This window comes from Haliotis rufescens, unplaced genomic scaffold (genome assembly GCF_023055435.1).
Source record: "Haliotis rufescens isolate VD_foot unplaced genomic scaffold, xgHalRufe1.0.p SCAF_13, whole genome shotgun sequence".
NCBI lineage: Eukaryota > Metazoa > Mollusca > Gastropoda > Lepetellida > Haliotidae > Haliotis > Haliotis rufescens.
Genome location: NW_025963813.1, coordinates 40,099,827 through 40,120,032, shown reverse-complemented (window position 1 = coordinate 40,120,032; position 20,206 = coordinate 40,099,827). Strand labels below are relative to the sequence as shown.

General features: G+C 38.9%; 1 protein-coding gene across 5 annotated transcripts in view; it reads right to left on the bottom strand.

Moving 5' to 3' along the window:
* LOC124129036 (hyaluronoglucuronidase-like) overlaps positions 1-19,984 on the bottom strand; it is a 64,958-nt gene extending 44,974 nt beyond the window's left edge. For 2 of the 5 annotated variants that reach the window (XM_048394618.1, XM_048394614.1), the window contains exons 1-5: positions 19,786-19,984; positions 18,340-18,470; positions 17,691-17,864; positions 17,097-17,256; positions 16,277-16,327 (exon numbers count right to left, since the gene is read on the bottom strand). In XM_048394618.1, the coding sequence (XP_048250575.1) occupies positions 16,277-16,327; positions 17,097-17,256; positions 17,691-17,864; positions 18,340-18,470; positions 19,786-19,973 (704 nt within the window). In that variant the 5' untranslated portion in view covers positions 19,974-19,984. Of the gene's footprint in view, positions 1-12,778; positions 13,014-13,441; positions 13,586-14,492; positions 14,603-15,040; positions 15,153-15,568; positions 15,767-16,276; positions 16,328-17,096; positions 17,257-17,690; positions 17,865-18,339; positions 18,471-19,785 lie in introns of those variants that run through there. The other 3 variants (XM_048394615.1, XM_048394617.1, XM_048394616.1) reach the window with 3 other exon arrangements.
* Positions 19,985-20,206: the final 222 nt, after the last annotated feature.

The following is a 20,206-nucleotide window of genomic DNA, read 5'->3' as shown; positions in this document are numbered from 1 at the left end:
AGAAATTCGGTCACGGGGATAAATTTTGCACTGCCAAGACAGGATGCTTCCGTTGCAGCGGAACTCATGCAAGTTCTGATTGCACAAATGACATCTAATGTGCCAACTGTGATGGAAAGGACTTGTCTTCATCCAAATCCCGTCTGGTTTTTGAACTAAACTAAACTAAAATACTAAAACTTAAATGTACAAACAATATTTGTAATGAATAAACAGAATTAAAAAAAGTTACTTTTTCCACCCCTGACTCCGAACAATAAAACCTATTCAGCTGCTGTGTCTTCCACAAAACCAGCTCCCACAATGTCAACGTCATCCACTCAAACAGACATCTCTTGGGTACAGGCTGACCTCATAAACCTTGGTGACAAATTGACAACTGCTTCCCAAACAGAGAGTCTAACCCCATCTAAGCCATCAGAACCAGACAAGATACATCAAATTGAAAATGTTCAGGGTAAAGCCAATTTGTCCAAAAAACAAACAAAAAAGCAAATGAGAAGGGCCAGGGCATTTCAGCACTTGGAGGTGCCTTCTCCTACAAATACCCCTGTAGAGGTTCATAACCCTTTTGAACCTTTGGCCATGGGTATTGTTCCCTCAGTCCCAGTCCATGGGAAAGGGTCTTCATCTCGCTCACGATCTCCAGTTGAGCCACAATGAACAGCTCCTTCCGTATTGGTGAGGCAGGGTATTATAGATATCCCTGTTCCTCTAAATACACCCCTTCAAGCTGTTGATGTTGGTTAACTCTTAACATTGTAGGCACTCGTGAAGAGCAACCTCCTCGTGGTGAGTGCTGGGTAATGCTAATCGCTCTTCCCCCGTGTGGAACCGGGGCAGAATATTTCCACAGCCTCCCATTGCTGGTCGTATGAGGCGACTAAAATGGGCAACCTGTTTGCCGTGGGTTGCGTCCCTGTGTCGTCGGAGGACGGGAGTCTGGTAGTTGAGGGCACTGGTTCCTGGAACTGTGTTCCTTTGCCCAACACACTACTTCGACCCTTACTTCGCCTAGACGGGTGGTAAGATGGGCCCGGTCTTATCAATCGGCTGGTCATGCCAGGCCCTGTGCGTAATATTGTGTATGCACACCTGTGTTGTATTATAATGTGTATTTTGGTCTTGGCCATGCATACTTTGTATGAATTAACACTTTTGGATGAAATAAATTGCCTAGAGTCTTACGCCAGAAGGCGGTGGCTCATGGGCCAATCTGGTAATGTTGACCGCTGAATTCTGTATGTCTCTAAATTATTGTTATTCGCAGAACCAGCTTGGCAATAAATTTAGTAGACAAATATAGCTATTTATGTCATATTTGCTGGAGTATAACACCCCTGTAGCCCTGGTGTTTGCATTTTGGATATCCAATGCAATAAGACACTGTCCTTGTTGACACTCGGTGGTGGGTGGGGAGCAGGGGTGCAGAACCACTTCCTTTCATTATGTCAAAAAAACACTCTGGTTCGAAAAGAAAACATCTAGATGCTAGCTCATCTGATGACGAAACTGATCTGCAATTAGATTCCTGGGCTCGGTTCATTGTAATCGAGGCTTCTGATCATCAGCCTTTGAAATTGAACCCATTTGCTATTTCTAAGGCCATCAATGGTTGTTGTGGTACGGTTGACAATGTTACCCGCCTCCGTAATGGCTCCATTCTTGTGGAATGTGCCAGGAAACAGCAATCTCTAAACCTTTTGTCCATCAGCCAGTTTGCAAATGTAGAGGTTGCTGTTTCAGCACATAGAACATTGAACTCGTGTCGAGGCATCGTGAGAGACAGAGCCCGATGTTTAGCTGACATGAACGAAGATGAGATTGTGACCGAACTAACCAAACAAGGTGTTACAGCTGTCAAGCGTTTCACCAGAAAACAGGATAATAACATCATCCAGACAAACACCTATCTTTTTACTTTTTCCCTTTCAACAATTCCAAAATCTATCAAAGCTGGGTACTTTAATATCGGAGTGGAAGTTTATGTTCCAAACCCACTCCGATGTTATAAATGTCAACATTTTGGACATGGTGCCAAGACCTGTACTCTCAGAACTGTCTGTGTGCGCTGCAGTGGCTCTCATGAGAACACTGAGTGCACTGATGCCATTAAGTGTGCAAATTGCGATGGGGACCACTTGGCCTCATCCAAAAATTGTCCACACTTTCACCTTCAATCTCAAATACTAAAAATTAAACACACCAACAATATCTCTTTTTATGATGCTAAAAAGCTAGTTCAGTCACAATCTCCGAATAACTCAACAAAATCATACTCAGCAGCAGCAACTGTCACTCCTGTTGTCAAGGCTACAACAGTATCTGTAGGATGCCAAACAACCATCTCTTGGGTTTGTAATCAGCAGATGCTACAGGACAATACAGCTCAAACATCTTCAAGTGCAACAACACGAGCAACTTCAGCTTCACAGACGGAGCTAGTGGAATCCAGCAGAACAGACCCAAAATCATCTACAATTATTGAAGACATACCTTTAACTAAAACTGAAAAAAAGAAACTGAAAAAAACGGCCAGGGCCCTCCAACACTTGGAGGTGCCTTCTTCTGAGCCTGCACCTGTTAAGGTTCAAAATCAATTTGAACCTTTGGCGATGGAGGTCACTCCTTCTCCAACAGGCCATGGGAGTGGACCTCCCTCCCGCTCCAGAACCCCAGTAGAACCACCATGACCTGTTCTAACCTGATAATACAATGGAATTGCAGGGGACTAAAAAACAATTTTAATGATTTGCAGCTATTAACACAAGATTTCAAGCCATCAGCCTTTTGTTTGCAGGAAACGTACTTTAAAACTACTGATCAACTAAACATTAGACACTACGACTCCTATCATTTCTTTTCACCTCCAGGGGCTAAAGCCACTGGAGGTTCTTCAATCTTGGTGAGGCAGGGTGTTATTCATAGCCCTGTTCCTCTCAATACCCCTCTACAAGCTACCGCAGTTCGTATCACTATGCACATTGTTTTTACTCTGTGCTCTCTTTACATTCCTCCATCTACATCTCTTCAGCAAACCGATCTTCAAGCTCTCTATGACCAGCTTCCTAAGCCCTGTATTATCATGGGCGATATGAACGGTCATAATCCACTTTGGGGTAGTGATCGTACAAGTAGTAAAGGCAAGCTCTTAGAAGATTTTATTTCCAACAATAATCTATGCCTTTTTAACGATAATTCCAACACATATTTACATCCTGGTACAGGCACATACTCTTCTTTGGATTTGTCTATTACTGATTCAAAACTGTTGAATGAATTTGAGTGGCTGGTCCACGATGACCTCTGTGGAAGTGACCACTTTCCAACCATATTAAATCCTATTACCCCATCTGATGTTCCTCCATCATCTCGATGGAACTTTACAAAAGCCAACTGGCCTCTATATGCCATTCTCTGTACAGAAAAACTAACACCTGATCATTTCACTGACGTTACTGACTCAATACAATGTTTTTCTGATGAACTTATCAATATAGCTGAAAAATGTGTTCCTAAGTCCTCTGGAATTCCCCACATACGTAAACCATGGTTTACCGATGACTGCAAGCAAGCTAGGAAGGCGAGGAAAAAGGCTGAGCGTTATTTCCGTCGCCATCCTATGGTCCATAACTTAAACAAATTTAAAATATTAAATGCTAAGGCAAGGCGAACATTTAAACAAAGTAAACGCCAATCTTGGCGACATTATGTGTCAAAAATAAATTCTCGGACGCCCATGTCCAAGGTATGGAACATGGTCCAAAAAATCAAAGGTAAGGGCACTAAATCTAGTATTCACCATCTTAAAGATGGGGACCAACTCCTAACTCATAAATCAGATATTGCTAATAAAATTGGTGAAACTTTGGCAAAACACTCTTCCTCATTAAACTATGTACCTCAATTCCAAAAGTATCAAAAACAGCAAGAAAAGAAACCTATTAATTTTAATTCAGATAATGGGGAATATTATAATGAACTATTCTCTATTCATGAACTCCATACTGCCCTTGAACAAGCTCACGATACTGCTACAGGAGCTGATAACATACATTATCAACTCCTGAAGCACTTACCCGAATCTTCCTTAGAAACACTATTGAATATTTTTGATGTCATTTGGACCTCAGGGAAGTTCCCTCCTTCGTGGCGTGATGCTATTGTTGTCCCGATACCCAAGCCCGGTCGAGATCATACTGACCCATCAAATTACCGACCAATATCATTGACAAGCTGCGTTTGCAAAACCATGGAACGCATGATAAACAATCGTCTCGTATGGTACCTGGAATCCAATAATCTTATTACTAATATACAATGTGGTTTCCGGAAAAACAGAAGTACCATCGACCATTTGGTTCGCTTAGAATCATTTGTAAAAAATGCAATAATAAATAAACAACATGCAGTGTCTATCTTTTTCGATCTAGAAAAAGCATATGACACTACATGGAAACATGGTATTTTAAAAGATTTACATGACTTTGGATTACGAGGCCGTTTGCCTCAATTTATATCTGAATTTTTAACTGACAGGCACTTTCAGGTCCGCGTGGGTTCTACCCTGTCTGATCATTATAATCAGGATCAGGGTGTCCCACAAGGTAGCATCTTGTCTGTCACATTGTTTAGTATTAAGATAAATAGTTTGTCCAAAGTTTTAAATGATTCGATTGATGGATCGCTCTTTGTGGATGATTTTAATATTTCGTGTCGTGGCAAAAACATGCATACTATTGAAAGGCAGCTTCAGCTATGTTTAAATAAAATCCAGAAATGGTGTCTTGAAAATGGTTTTAAATTTTCAAAATCTAAAACCAACTGTATACATTTTTGTAGGAAATATAAACCCCATAAAGATCCAGAATTAATTTTAGATAACACTCCCATTAAAGTTGTAACGGAAGCCAAATTCTTAGGTCTAATATTCGATCATCATTTGACCTTTCTGCCCCACATAAAATACTTAAAGAATAGGTGCTTGAAGGCCCTAGATTTATTAAAAGTTGTCTCAAATTGTAAGTGGGGAGGGGATCAAAAAACCCTCCTCCAACTATATCGAACACTTATCCGCTCGAAACTTGATTATGGCTCCATCATATATGGTGGGGCCTGTAAGAGCAATTTAAAATTACTTGACACCATTCATCATCAGGGCCTGAGGCTTTGCCTTGGAGCCTTCAGAACTTCACCTGTTCATAGTTTGTATGTGGAAGCTAACGAGCCTTCCCTAAAACACCGTCGCATTAAATTAGCTCTCCAATATATCTCTAAATTACATTCCAATAACTCCAATCCAGCATATGACTGTGTTTTTAATCCCCTTTACGGTAATCTATTCAAAACTAAATCTTCTCTTATTCCACCACTAGGAATACGACTACAAGCAGATATTTCTGCTGCTAAAATAAACCTTGGTAATATAGCCCCCACTCAGCTTTTCTCTTCTCCACCATGGCAGTTAGTACATCCAGAGGTGGATCTAACTTTAACTAAACTGAAGAAATCTGACACAAATCAACTAATTTATCAACAACAATATAATGAATTAAGGAACACATATAATACTTACAAATCCATATTTACAGATGGATCCAAGGATGGTGCCGCTGTTGCCAGCGCCACTGTCATTGGATCCAGAACCATATCATCTAGATTGCCGAATGACAGTTCTATTTTTACAGCAGAATCGCAGGCAATATTAACTGCTCTTAAATATATAAATACCCAATCTAAACATAAACGGTTCATTATCTTCTCTGATTCACTTTCCTGTCTTCAGGCAATAACTAATATATCTTGTCATCATCCACTTTTACGTGAAATAATTGAACTACAAAATGATCTTGCTACTGGCCAGTACGACATCGTCTTTTGTTGGTTACCAAGCCATGTTGGTATCATTGGTAATACAATGGCCGATGCTGCTGCAAAAGCAGCACTCACCAAATCTGTGACACCACTTCTTCTACCATACACTGATTATAAACCCTTAATTAGATCTTACATCACTGATTTAATGCAAAAGAAGTGGGACACTCAAGTAGGTATAAATAAATTACATGAACTTAAACCAACTATCGGCTACACCTACTTGGGCTGTCAGTCCAGATTTGAGGAGGTCATAATACGACGATGTCGTCTTGGCCATAGCAGGTATACAAACGATTATTTGTTGAAAGGTGAGGATCCTCCATTTTGTATCCCTTGTGATGAAAGAATCACCGTCAAGCATGTCCTGCTTGACTGTGTTGATTTTTCCATCACAAGGGATAAATATTTCAAATCATCATCAATGATGGATCTTTTTAATAGAATCAATTCTCATTTAATTATTGGCTTTTTAAAAGAAATTGAACTTATTGATAAATTTTGAATTGTGTAAATAGCTATATTTTATATTGGTAATGTATAATTTGTAACTTAGATTGTTAGTGGCTATATCCTCTAAGGGGGTTGAAGTAGCGTAAAATTATTGTCCCCCTGAGAGGATATGTAAGACCACATCATTCAAAGTACATTTATTCTTACATCGGTTTTAAACGTAGTATATTTGTTTATTTTAAGTGTTGGCTTAATTGCTTCCCATCACCAGCAGCTGAAGGGTTGGTATAAATCCTGCTGGGGAGCCGTGCAGGTAGCAAAAGTAATGTAAGTCCCCACGGTCCCTAGTGAGGTGGCCTAACTTTGGTTGCTGGTGATCTCTAGCCCATTTTTATATTGTATTGTTGAATGAAAATTTATTCTTTTAACTATTCTCAACTAGTTTTAACATCGAAACTGTGATACTCTAGTTATCTTACTGTCCATCGTTGACAGCTTTTAAATTAAATGAAAATATAAATATTATAACTGTTTCGTCACGATATGGCTGAAATATTGCCGATGTGACGTTAAATTTCACTCACTCACTTAACATTGTATTTACATTATGCTCGCTTTCTGTTCCTCCATCTTCCCCTCTTCAACAAACATGTGACGTTAAACCTTAACTCACTCACTCACTCTTCAACAAACTGACCTTCAAGCACTATATGACCAGATCCCAAAGCCCTGTATCATTATGGGCAACTTAAATGGACATACTCCACTCTGGTGAAGTGCTGATTCCAACCGAAAAGGGAAGATACTAGAAGATCTTATTTCTGATAATGCTTTATGCATTTTTAATGATAACTCTAAAACCTATTTACATCCTGGTACAGGCACCTATTCCTCACTTGACTTATCACTTACAACCTCAGACTGGCTAAATGAATTTGAATGGTCAGTCCACGACGACCTCTGCGGAAGTGACCATTTTCCAACTATTCTCCAAACAATAGCTCCTACTGATGTTCCTCCATCATCAGGATGGAATTTCACATTTGCTAACTGGTCTTTGTTCGAGTTACTCTGTACGAGCAAATTAAATCCTGATCGTTTTGTCGATGTTCCTGATTCAATAAAAGTGTTCTCTGATGAACTAAACAAAATAGCTCATAAATGTATTCCCAAGTCCTCTGCAAATCCAAACATTCGTAAACCATGGTTTAATGATACGTGCAAGCAAGCTAGAAAGGCACGGAAGAAATCTGAACATTATTTCTGTCGGCATCCTATGGTGCATAATATAAATAAATTCAGAATTCTAAATGCTAAAGCATGGCGTACATTTCAGCAAAATAAACGTATGTCTTGGCAAGCTTACGTTTCAAAATTACATTCACGAACGCCAATGTCCAAGGTATGGAACATGGTAAGGGATCTAAATCTGGCATTCACCATCTTAGGATGGGAATGAGTCGTTAACTGATAATCTGTTAATCTGATATTGCAAATAAACTGGGTGAAACTTTGGCCAAACATTCTTCCCATTCCAATCATGTGCCTCAATTTAATAAATACCAAAAGCAGCAGGAAAAGAAAACTATTAATTTTAATTCAGAAAATGGGGACAATTACAATAAAATATTGTTCTATTCATGAACTACATACTTCCCTCGGACAATCTTACGATACTGCTGCTGGAGCTGATAACATACATTATCAACTCCTGAAGCACTTACCAGAATCATGTTAACAATCACTGTTAAATATGTTTGATGAAATTTGGACGTCAGGACGATGTCCACCGTCTTGGCGTGATGTTACTGTTGTTCCAATACCTAATCGAGGACGTGATCACACAGATCCATCAAATTATCGACCAATTTCAATGAAAAGCTGCATCTGCAAAACCATGTAACGCATGATAAATAATTGACTTGTTTGGTACTAAGAAACTAATAATCTCATTACAAATATACAACGTGGTTTCCATAAGAACAGAAGTACTATCGATCATTTATACGTTTAGAATCATTTGTTATAAATGCCAAAATAAACAAACAACATGCAGTGTCTATCTTTTTCGATCTCGAAAAAGCATATGACACTACAAGGAAACATAGTATTTTAAATGATTTACATAACTTTGGATTGCGAGGTCGTTTGCTTCATCTACCCTGTCTGATCATTATAATAAGGAACAGGGCATCCCACAGGGCAGTATTTTGTCTGTCACATTATTCAGTATAAAGATCAATTTTAAATGATTCAATTGATGGATCACTTTTTGGGGGTGATTTTAATATTTCCTGTCGTGGCATACAATCGAAAGGCAACTGCAGCTATGCTTAAATTAAATCCAGAAATGGTCCTTGGAAAATGGATTTAAATTCTCAAAATCTTAAACAAACTGCATTCATTTTTGTAGAAAATATAAACCGCATAAAGATCCGGAACCTATTTAAGATAACACTCCTATTAAAGTTGTGAAAGAAGCCAAGTTCCTGGGTATAACTTCCGATCACCATTTGACTTTTCTGCCTCACATTAAATATTTGAAGAATAAATGTCTGAAGGCCCTGGATTTACTGAAAGTTGTCTCAAATTCTAAGTGGGGAGGAGATCAGAAACCCTCCTTCAACTATACAGAGCACTTATCCGCTCCAAATTAGATTATGGCTCCATCATTTATGGTGGAGCTTGTAAAAAGCAATTTAAAATTCTAGATCCTAGTCACCACTGAGGCCTGGGGCTTTGCCTTGGAACCTTTCTAACTTCGCCGATACCAAGTCTGTATGTGGAGGCTGATGAGTCGTCCCTTAAACAACGTCGCATTAAATTGTCTTTGCAATATATATCTTAATTACATTCTTTGAAATCCAACCCAGTTGATGATTGTGTTTTTAATCCTCTATACCAAAATCTCTACCAAACAAAGTCATCTCTTCTTCCACTGCTTGGAATAGGAATAAATAAAGCGCAAATAAAGCTTGAAAACATTGCCCCCACTCAGCTTACATTAACCTAACATTAACCAAACTAAAGAAATCTGACACAAATCAACTAATTTATCAACAACAATATCATGAATTACGTAACACATTACTTACAAATCTACATTTACAGATCGACCCAAAGATGGTGACACTGTTGGCAGCGCCACGGTCGTTTGATCCAGGACTATCTCATCCCGCTTACCACTTAACTGTTCAATTTTTACAGCAAAAGCAAATACTATTTTAACAACAAAAGCCAATCTAAACATAAACAGTTTATAATTTGTTCAGATTCTCTTTCTTGCCTCCAGGCTATTAAAAACATGTCATCCACGCATCCACTTATAATTGAAATTATTGAGTTGTTTAATGATCTTGCTACAGGCCAATGCGACATCGTTTTCGGTTGTTTTTAATCCTCTATACCAAAATCTCTACCAAACAAAGTCATCTCTTCTTCCACTGCTTGGAATAGGAATAAATAAAGCGCAAATAAAGCTTGAAAACATTGCCCCCACTCAGCTTACATTAACCTAACATTAACCAAACTAAAGAAATCTGACACAAATCAACTAATTTATCAACAACAATATCATGAATTACGTAACACATTACTTACAAATCTACATTTACAGATCGACCCAAAGATGGTGACACTGTTGGCAGCGCCACGGTCGTTTGATCCAGGACTATCTCATCCCGCTTACCACTTAACTGTTCAATTTTTACAGCAAAAGCAAATACTATTTTAACAACAAAAGCCAATCTAAACATAAACAGTTTATAATTTGTTCAGATTCTCTTTCTTGCCTCCAGGCTATTAAAAACATGTCATCCACGCATCCACTTATAATTGAAATCATTGAGTTGTTTAATGATCTTGCTACAGGCCAATGCGACATCGTTTTCGGTTGGTTACCCAGCCATGTTGGAATCACTGGGAACACAATGGCCGATGCTGCTGCAAAAGAAGCACTCAACAAATCTGTGACACCACTTCGTATCCCATACACCGATATCAAACCTCTTATCAGATGTTACATCCGAGATCTGATGCAAAAGAGGTGGGACACCAAAGTAGGTATCAATAAATTACATGAAATTCAACCAACTATCGGTTACACCTACTTGGATTGTCAGTCCAGATTTGAAGAGGTCGTAATGCGACGATGTCGATGTCGTATTGGCCAGATCAGATATACACATGAACATTTATTAAAAGGTGAAGATCCTCCATTTTGTATCCTTTGTGATGAGAGAATCACGGCCAAGCATGTCTTGCTTGTCTGTATTGATTTTGCCATCACAAGGGTTAAATATTTCAAATCTTCATCTGTCAAGGATCTTTTTCATGATATTAATTCTCTTTCAGTCATTGTTTTTTTTAAAAGAAATAGCATTGTTTGAACGTTTTTGATTAATCTGTTTTGCAAAATAAATAAATGTTGTTTTGAATTGGTAGATTAAAAAAGCAACTGAGATTTCAGTGGCTGTATCCTCGAAGGGGGTTAAAGCACTATAAAAGTATTGTCCCCCAGAGGGGATACGCAAGTTCCACATCTCCACATCACTCGAAGTACATTTAGGCCTACCACGATTTTAATCGTAGTATACGTGTTAGTTTTAATTAATGACTAAACTTGCATACAGTCGCCAGCGACTGAAGGAATGGTGTAAATCCTGCTGGGGTCTATGTAGGTAGCAAAGGTACTATAAGTCCCAATGGTATTAGAATAGTGATCTCCCTTCAATTCCTGGCGATCTGTATCCCGTTTTTACAATGTATTGTTATGTTTAGTAATAGCTTTTTATGGTCACATACTAGTTTTTGATAAAATTGATATCTGTAATAAGTCTAGTACATTTACTGTCCTTTGCTGACAGGTTTTTATATAGTCTAAATTTATGTTTTCTTAATGTATTGATTGCTTTAGTCACGATATGGCTGAAATGTTGCCGATGTGACTTTAAATATTAGCTCACTCGCTTGATCAAGGTAACAGCTTTCAAGGCCAGAGTGAAAGGAACATCTGGTTGCCTCCCTGTTTGATAATGATTAATTAACACGTGTAAATTATATAGTCAGAATTGTACAATGAACTCACTGGATTTTTCATGATCACTGAGAGGGTTTGTTTTTGGTTTTTTTGGATACGGGTTGTAAAATGAAGTAATTAAGTGAGTGAGTGAGTGAGTTGGGTTTAACGCCGCCTTTAACAGTATTCCAGTTATAACACGACGTGTCAGCTTAATGTGGGAGGAAAGCCCGAGGTGATTCACGTCTCAGACGTTTACCACTTCGGTGAAACCCACGAGCACGTGTATGGTGCTGACAAACCTAGAAACATAATCGGGGTGAACTAGGATTCGAACCCACAATCATAGGTTTATAGCGTTCCCAAAGGACGCAACTCTGCACAGCGAATCGTGGCGCCATAGACGACTGAGCCACCCTTGCCCCCTTAAGTAATTAAGAAATAGGCCTTAAGACCTATGTTATAAAATCCTATAAAATCATTGTTAGCATGGGTGATCCAATTTGGGCATGGTCCGCTGATTGCACACATATGTTCAATCCTATATGCACCCCATGTACGATCAGTACTCTCTTTCCGAGCTCAATTTGGTAAACCTCTACATCTTGTACATGTGTCGCTATTGAAATGTAGAAATAATATGGGACCGCCTCCGTGGTCTAATGGTAGAGCGTCCGCCCGGAGAGCGGAAGGTCCGTGGTTCATACCAGCCGCGTCATACTAAAAGACGTTAAAAGATGGTACTTGTTGTTATACCTGTCTGGCGCTCGGCATTAAGGGGCTACAACAAGGACGGGTCGGCTCGGAGTCAGTACACTGTGTCTGAGATGCGTATTCATGTTAAACTGCGGCATGGTATCCCAATGTGCTAGCACTATAAATCGGCATCAGTTCGGACTAGTACAAGCAGCCAGACACATATATACACGTGCATGCACGTCGCTGTATAAGAGCAATAATCTTGGACGCGACGTTAAACCCCATTTCACCTCACCTAGAAATAAAATATATCTTAGGTGGCTAACTTGTTGTTAGACAATGTATAATGTATAAGGACGATGTATAAGGACGATAGTATGAAAATATTCCGGAAGTAAGTTGGCCTTCTGACGGAAGGGCAGTGTTTGTGAGAACATAAAACTAACGGACTTTTTGTTTCATATTTAAGATTGACTTCATCGGATATAGAACATCCATTCACCCTCTGAGCTCTGAATTCAAGAACATTTTATTGTGTTTGCATTATTTGATTACAAATGTTTAATTATATCACCCTTTGTCTTTTTACTTTGGGAAATATGTGGGTTCACTTTCAAAAATGAGATTTGTTCCATAAATGTCAGTTACTCGTTGTTTTGATCAGTTGCATTAGACTAGCTTACATCAGCGGACATTTTTACACGCCTACATTTTGAAAACACAAACATCATGGCGTTTCTTTGACACATTGTTTATTAAAACGTTTAAGAAAACAGACTGCAGGTTCAGTTATCCGATAATGGAACCGTGGCTTTGTGACCGGCATGCGGCTATGTTGGCGTTGGGAATGACGATGAACCCAAAGGAGTGTCCAGGTGCTGTCATCGTCCCAGTTCCCAAAGCTTTTGGCGTCATGTGTGGTATTTGGTTGTTGACAAGTTGCAGTGTTTTGCCATTGAGTTGTACTTTTCTAATAAAAAACATCAAAACTGTTTTATTGGTCTCCATATTATACATTGAATAATTATTCATAAAGCAATATTTGTCTCATCTATCTTTTATATATGTGTACAAATTTGCATGTTCAAGTTCGTCTTCAGTTACTCTGTATGGTCCTGCAGTTATTTGGGTTTGCCACAGTGTATGTTCCAACCGATCATGGCCAATTGCTAATGTCTGGCTCAGATTGAATGCAACAAGTCAATATATGCTCACCCATATTCTGTAATAGCTGCTGCTTCAGAAACAAATGTGTCTAAGCACTATCCTCAGCATTTGACAACATTCACAAGGAACCATTTATATCTCTGATGAAGTGATGGCAAGATATTGTGAAACTTGAACCACAGGCAAAATATTTAAGTTCAATGGTTGAAAGAAAACATATTATATACAAACTGTGACTTCAAATCTCCCCCCTCTGGAGTCAGCCAGAATGTGTCCACTCCTTTGGTGTTAAGATTCGATATGCTTAGGATTACGGGATTACTATTTAGGTTAAGAGCATACACTGTGATACTGCCTGGCTTGTAGTTGTACACGCTGAAACATGAATCGATGATGTCAAAATCGATGATGTCAGGAAATATGATTATGAGCTTTACTCTCCATGAAATATAGCCATTTGATTTGCCAGTCGCTGTTTTGTTAACATTCCATACATCTGACGGACCTGTAGGTACATCATTACGTCATGTGACGGCATTTGCATGTAAGGTCAGATCGCTGTGTTAACACTCATGAACACTATACAGAGATTCACCTGGCAGCCAGGATTGCCACATAGAAAAAAACATAACATGGAAATAGGGCTTTGCAGGTTCTAAACTCAAATATATACAAGACTGGGCCTTATGACAAGTAAAGAACATTCAGCTCGTAGAATCATTTACACCCTTCTGCATATCCGTATAATAACTTAACAGTATTGTGCTTAGGTCTAAACTTTTTTTTATTTCAATGTTTGTGTGGTATTGACATGGATATTTTCTTGTTTGTTATTGTGATATTTTTTGTTTGTGGAACATTAACACAATTAGATAAAATGACAGATGACCAGAACTCTAAAGTTTAATTTGAATATTTTGAAATTGTATCGGATACGATAGTACGTGAGTATGAAAATGTTCTTGACGGTATTTTTCTTTCTTTCTTTAAAACCGAATAGTATATTTATTATCATTAAATGTGTTGCTTTTTCCACTTTGTCGAGAGTCCAACTATTTACAGTGAACGTACTTCTATTCCCCAAACACATGTGGTTTAGTTTCTAATTCAATATTTGCAATAACGTTGATTCTTAGTGATTTCTGATGTGATATCATGGTTGGCCAAGACATATTCGGAACATTGTTTGCAAGTTGGAAAGGTTTGTATATACGTTATGTAAAAGGTTTTATTAGCAGACTCTTGTAACAGATTATGAATAGCGTGTGACTAAACCACTCACTTGTTAAGCTTCGTACAGTGGGCATACAGTCGGAGGTTGTTAGATGATGATGGAACATCAAATACCTTGTTGCCAACAAGTCTCTTGTAAAGAAGCGTCAACCAGTAGTCCTGTCAAAAGGCAAAATGGTGTGCGTCAATATAAGAGAGGCAATAGTGTCATTTAAGCTTTAAAATGTGTCTTTACATGTAAACCAGCAGTTGATGCTGTGATAGGATGATGCAAGTCAAAGAGCCTGCACACCCAATACCCATTGCAGTCAGCCTTTACACACAGTAGTTACAGTAGTCCTGCCAAAAGGCATAATGGTGTGTGTCCATATACGAAAGGCAATATTGGCATTCATGTGTGTTGCATTGTGCCATTGTCAGCTGAAAACGTGTCTGGGCATGCAAATCAGTGGTTGATGGTGTGATAGTCTAAATACAAATGTAGCATAATAAGACAAGTTAATGAGACTGGTCACCTAATGCCCATTGCAGCCGGACTTTACAGGCAGGAGGTACTGGTGACATTGTTATATTGTAATGTAACATGCGTGTACGCACAGGATTAGGGTCGCTGTTGTTGTCAAGAAGTGAATAGTGTCCTCCAAAGAGTGACTGGCGCAGGACACCTTTTAGGCCATATTTTGCTGATACACCTAGTTTGTCAAGCCACCTGGAATAAGGATATAACAATCAACACTATTATATTACATGCACACATAGTGATCCTTTGTTAATGCGCCGTTTATGTAACAGGGAAAACCAAGCGAAAAATATTTGTGTTGCACAGGCCTCACAGATATTATTAACGATGTATAATATCCATGAAAACCTGAACTTCTGCACATGTCAGAACGAGACAATTTACATTTAATTCTCGTTATATTGAGTTTCAACAGATCATAAACAATAAATCGTCACCATTTGACATGTATAGGCAATATGCATCTACATCAACGTAAGCTTCACCAACACCATGGTCTAACTGACATTCGTATGCTGTATTCAATCTTTGATTGCTGGCCATTTAAGAAGTCAGAAACTTTTGAAGCAAGTTGATTTAGTTAACTTAAACGTAGAAATACTCACAGATTTCCGGCTATATATCTATCACCTATGCCAGGAGTGCCAGACCCATAGCCGGACGATGTCTCTCCTAACCACGCCACCAGACCATGATGGCTTCGGATCGTATTCATCACTGTGTGTATTTCATGTACAAGAGTATCCATTATAGAATACTCAGAAAAGTCTTCCAGCTTGGCTGTTTGTCCATTAAAGTAATACCTGAAAAATGTAAGGTAATTCGTACCGAAATTTTTAACCACGCGTATAAAAAAAGATATGACATCCAGCTATACCAAATGTTCCTTTCAGTTTTTGTTCCACTCATTTGAAATTATTTTAAATGTAATGAAAGTAATTAATGTGGAGTGGAACTCAAACTAGAAAGATGATGTTTTCGCAAAACTGTTTTACTGTATTAACAACAATCAGCTATTTTACAAATATTCCTTTCTATGTTTTCAGCTCTCATTATTGTTTCATTAATACATTTCTGTTCTTGTTGGTATAGAAGTTCTACACAGAGGTTAGTCATCTATTTAATCCATAATCCATCCATATAGAAATCTAGGTAACTATCAGTTTTTAGCATTTACTATCCTGTTTCCACTTCTACCTATCACTTCGGCATATATGTGTTATTATCTGCAATGTGTTGACTTTGTTCGGTGACCATTAAAACGTCATTGTAGCCTAGTCCCTGATACTTCACCCGGAAGGAAGTATACTCACTGATGAATGGTCAAGACGTCTATGACACTGGCTCCCCCATGGGACAGGAAGCTGAAATACACGGCCACATTGGACAGATAGTAGCTCTTTTAGAAATAAACGCGAATGTGAGTTGTTTATCCTACAATATAACACTGTAGGGAGAATAAACCATGAGATCCGAATATTCGAATCTAAAAAAAATAACAAGGTTCTATCGTGAAATAAACCACGCTTTGTTCTTCATTATTCTTTGCGATTTATGGCGTAGCTATCTCATATCATGTAATATTAGCTGTTAAGCTATTGAGTAGTTCACGGTGTGACGGCTTGATGTGAGAGGAAAACCGGAAGTGATGCAGGTCGCAGAGGTTTACTGCTTTGGTGAAACCCACAAGCACGGCAAGGTGCTGACAAACCTAAGGGACACAATTCTGCATAGGGGTTTGCAACGCCTTAGACAACTTGGTCGACCGTTCTCCCTTGTATGCCATTGAATCAATTATTCGTTTGGGTTCTGACATATAGCGTGAGAATAACAGTGCACGCTTTGCATAAATATGGCTAAAACTGAAAATATACAATCTAACGCTCGGTCTGTAGTGAGTGAGTGAGTGTGTATGGTTTTACGCCGCTTTTAGCAATATTCGAGCAATATCACGGCGGGGGACACCAGAAATGGGCTTCACACATTGTACCCATGTTAAGAAATCGAACCCGGGTCTTCGGAGTGACGAGCGAACGCTTTAACCACTTGGCTACCCGACCTCCCCACTTGGTCTGTAACCACAATGAAGCTTATTCCCTTGTTTAGGGGATGCAAAGTGTATTATGTACCTACTTATTAATAAACGTGTCTTTATAACCGGCTATGTCAGGTCCAAGGATGAGGCTGTCCTTATAGGTCGTTCCGTGGAGTACTTGTTTCAACTCCTTGTAGTCGCTTCCAATCTGAACATCGCTGATAGTAGTTTTCCAATTTCGGAAATACCAGTTCGGTTCTCCATGAAAAATACGTACGACGATAGTAAAAACATCACGCATGACAGAAAAACCAATCTATATACAAAAGAATATCAATTATGGCCCATTTAACGCGAAGTAAATACATATATGGAGCATATTAATGTCGTTCTTCGTGTCTTATCACTGACACTATCCTGTTGCATTTAATGTCAAAGTAAGAAACAGATAAGCCTGTATTTATATATCGCGTTTGCCTATTGTTTAACGACTCACAATTCTACACAATAATCGAACCAGACAAACAAATAACTAATACAGTGTGCAACATCCCATGGCCTGGTCGTTGGGTCTGACCACATTTAGTCTTCTCATACACGTACAGGTTGTTGGGGACCCCTTCTGATCGGATTCCGTACTTGGATATTATTTATGTGTGATAGATGTGACTAATACATGGCTTCATACCTACCATTTCCCAGTTCAATCCCTGCAAAATGATACCCTTTGTCAGAGGAATATTTGAGCAACTTCTTAGCATTTGATGGGTCCCACTTTGTTCCATCGCGGAGCATCAGGTTGAGACCAATCACCAGTTTCAGCCCGGTCTTGTGAACAAACTTGTTGAACTCATCCCAGGTGTTTGCTGAAAATAGATGTTTGTAAATCGGATTTGCATACATTCAAACAACATGTTGTTCGAGTTCTATATATTTAATAATGAGTAAAACCTCACTTACACGTGTCTGTATCCTGAATCTTGACGAATGGAATAATTCGTCAATCACAAGGTTATTACTTACAGAGGCAACCAGTATCACCCGGTACTGTTCCCCGTGAAAGTCCAGATTAGCGATTTTAGGGGAACAAAAATGTTCCTTTCTTCACATTTAAGCATCTTGAAAAGTAATGCTCGGAAGATTTGGCTTCCTGATTAACGGGAATATTTCGTTCCAAACCGGTATTTCCAAATGTAGCAACTATTGTTGGATATGGATTTGTTTGTATTTAGTAGCTCGGAATAGCCGTTATAACCTCTGTAGTAGAGTTTGGAAGTAGATTGGAAGTATTTTTAATTATTTCTTTTCTTGGAAGACATAACAATCTTATTCAGCTGTCACCTTGGAGTTGAAACTGCTTCCCAGTAGCTATGTTGTGAGTCGGGTCAAACACCATTAAGTCTTGATATGTGCCTCCGACTCTCAGATATCCAGGTGCTAAAGCTTTTCCAAGAGTCACAAGTTTGGGAGAGCTGTTAAAACAGACAAGCTTTCTAAGATTTTGATAGTATACTAAAAGTCAGTTTGAAGTTGGGTGAGTTGGATTTTACGTCGCTTTTAGCAATAATCATACAACATCACGAGGGGAAACCAGAAAAAGGCTTCACATAATTGTACCCATGTTTAAAATTAAACCTTGTCCTTCGACGTGAAGCTTCAACATACCATTAGCCGAACCGGAGCTCCGATCAAACATGTGTCCCGCTAACCGACACATATTTGTATTTCATCCGTAACTTGGGTATGACACAAGTGTATTATATCATCAGTCTACTTTCATAAATCACTCCTATCAATTACTTGTCTTGAGCTTAATCTGATCAATGGCAATTACGAGAAATAGCGACCCGTGAAGCTCCCGCTGGAGAATAGGTCTTCAGCAACCCATGCTTGCTGTTATAAGCGACTCTGCTTGTCGGAAGTGGCGACTATGCTTGGCTTAAGAGGCGTTTAACGAATAGACTTGTCAGGCTCGCTGACACGGTTATTGCGTGTCATCGTATCCCTATTTCGTAGCTCGATGCTAGTGATGTCAATCACTGCATTGTCTGGTCCAGATTCGATTATTTACAGACCGTCGTCATATAGCTGGAATATTGCTGAGTGCATCAAACAGACACACAAACAAGAATAGGCATTTTCAGCACTTGCAAAGGTATATGTCATGTGTTCTACAGGAAAGTGCAACATCAGTTCAACCTCTTGCAGTTATACAGTAAAATCAGCTTGTATTACGGTTATATCACGGCGGGTCAGTGTGATGTCATGTCACTTTGGTGAAAGCAACGAGTACGTGTATGATGTTAACACGCCAAACATTATCAGTGCGAATCTAGGAATCGAACCCACAACGATATGTTTTAGACACACGTAGGTGACACAACTCTTCACAGCGAATTAGCGGCGCCTTTGACGATTGATCCATAAAAGTCCATGGTGAGTAAGTGGGCGAATGTATACTCTTCAACACCACACTCACTGATATTGATGATATATCTTCACAACCCATAAACGATCGAGTCTTCAATAAAAGTGAACGTGGTAATTAAATACAATTTGCAGTATAATCATTCAGGTTTCAGGGATAAACCTAGACAAAAAGTAATCAGTGAGACGAAGGTGAATTGATTTTAAAACTGGGTTACGGACCCTCCAAAATATGTATTGAATTTCTATATTCATTTTTTTCCCGCCTACCTACAAGGATTTGAGCGCAAACCCGTGAACCAATAAACATAATTTAGATAACATACCGATCAGACATATTTCTACATATGGTATATGTACCTGACGTTGTGATACTTCAGATTGTACTTCAGTTGACTGCTGTCGATGGTGACGCCAACAAACTTGTCATCAATTACCTGTAACACATGGTCAGTTTTTACCCTGATATGTTCTGTGTGCAGGGACACAGTAAACGGCAGTATCCATGCCAATCCAAATAAACACAAGACGATCCTATCCTGGAACATGCTGACTGTTACTTCATGTAGAAGTATATTATCTCTTATATTTGGCTGAGGTGCTTGAAGACAGCAGGTGCTGCCAAGCCTTGACAACAGATAAGGAAACCCATGCCAGACACGTCTATTTTGCAACCTGGATGAATTCCAAAGAATATATAGATCATGCTCAGACTATTTGTCCAGAAATGGGGCTTGTGTAATGTGTATCTGTTTATTGCATTTTTACCTTTTGTCACGGG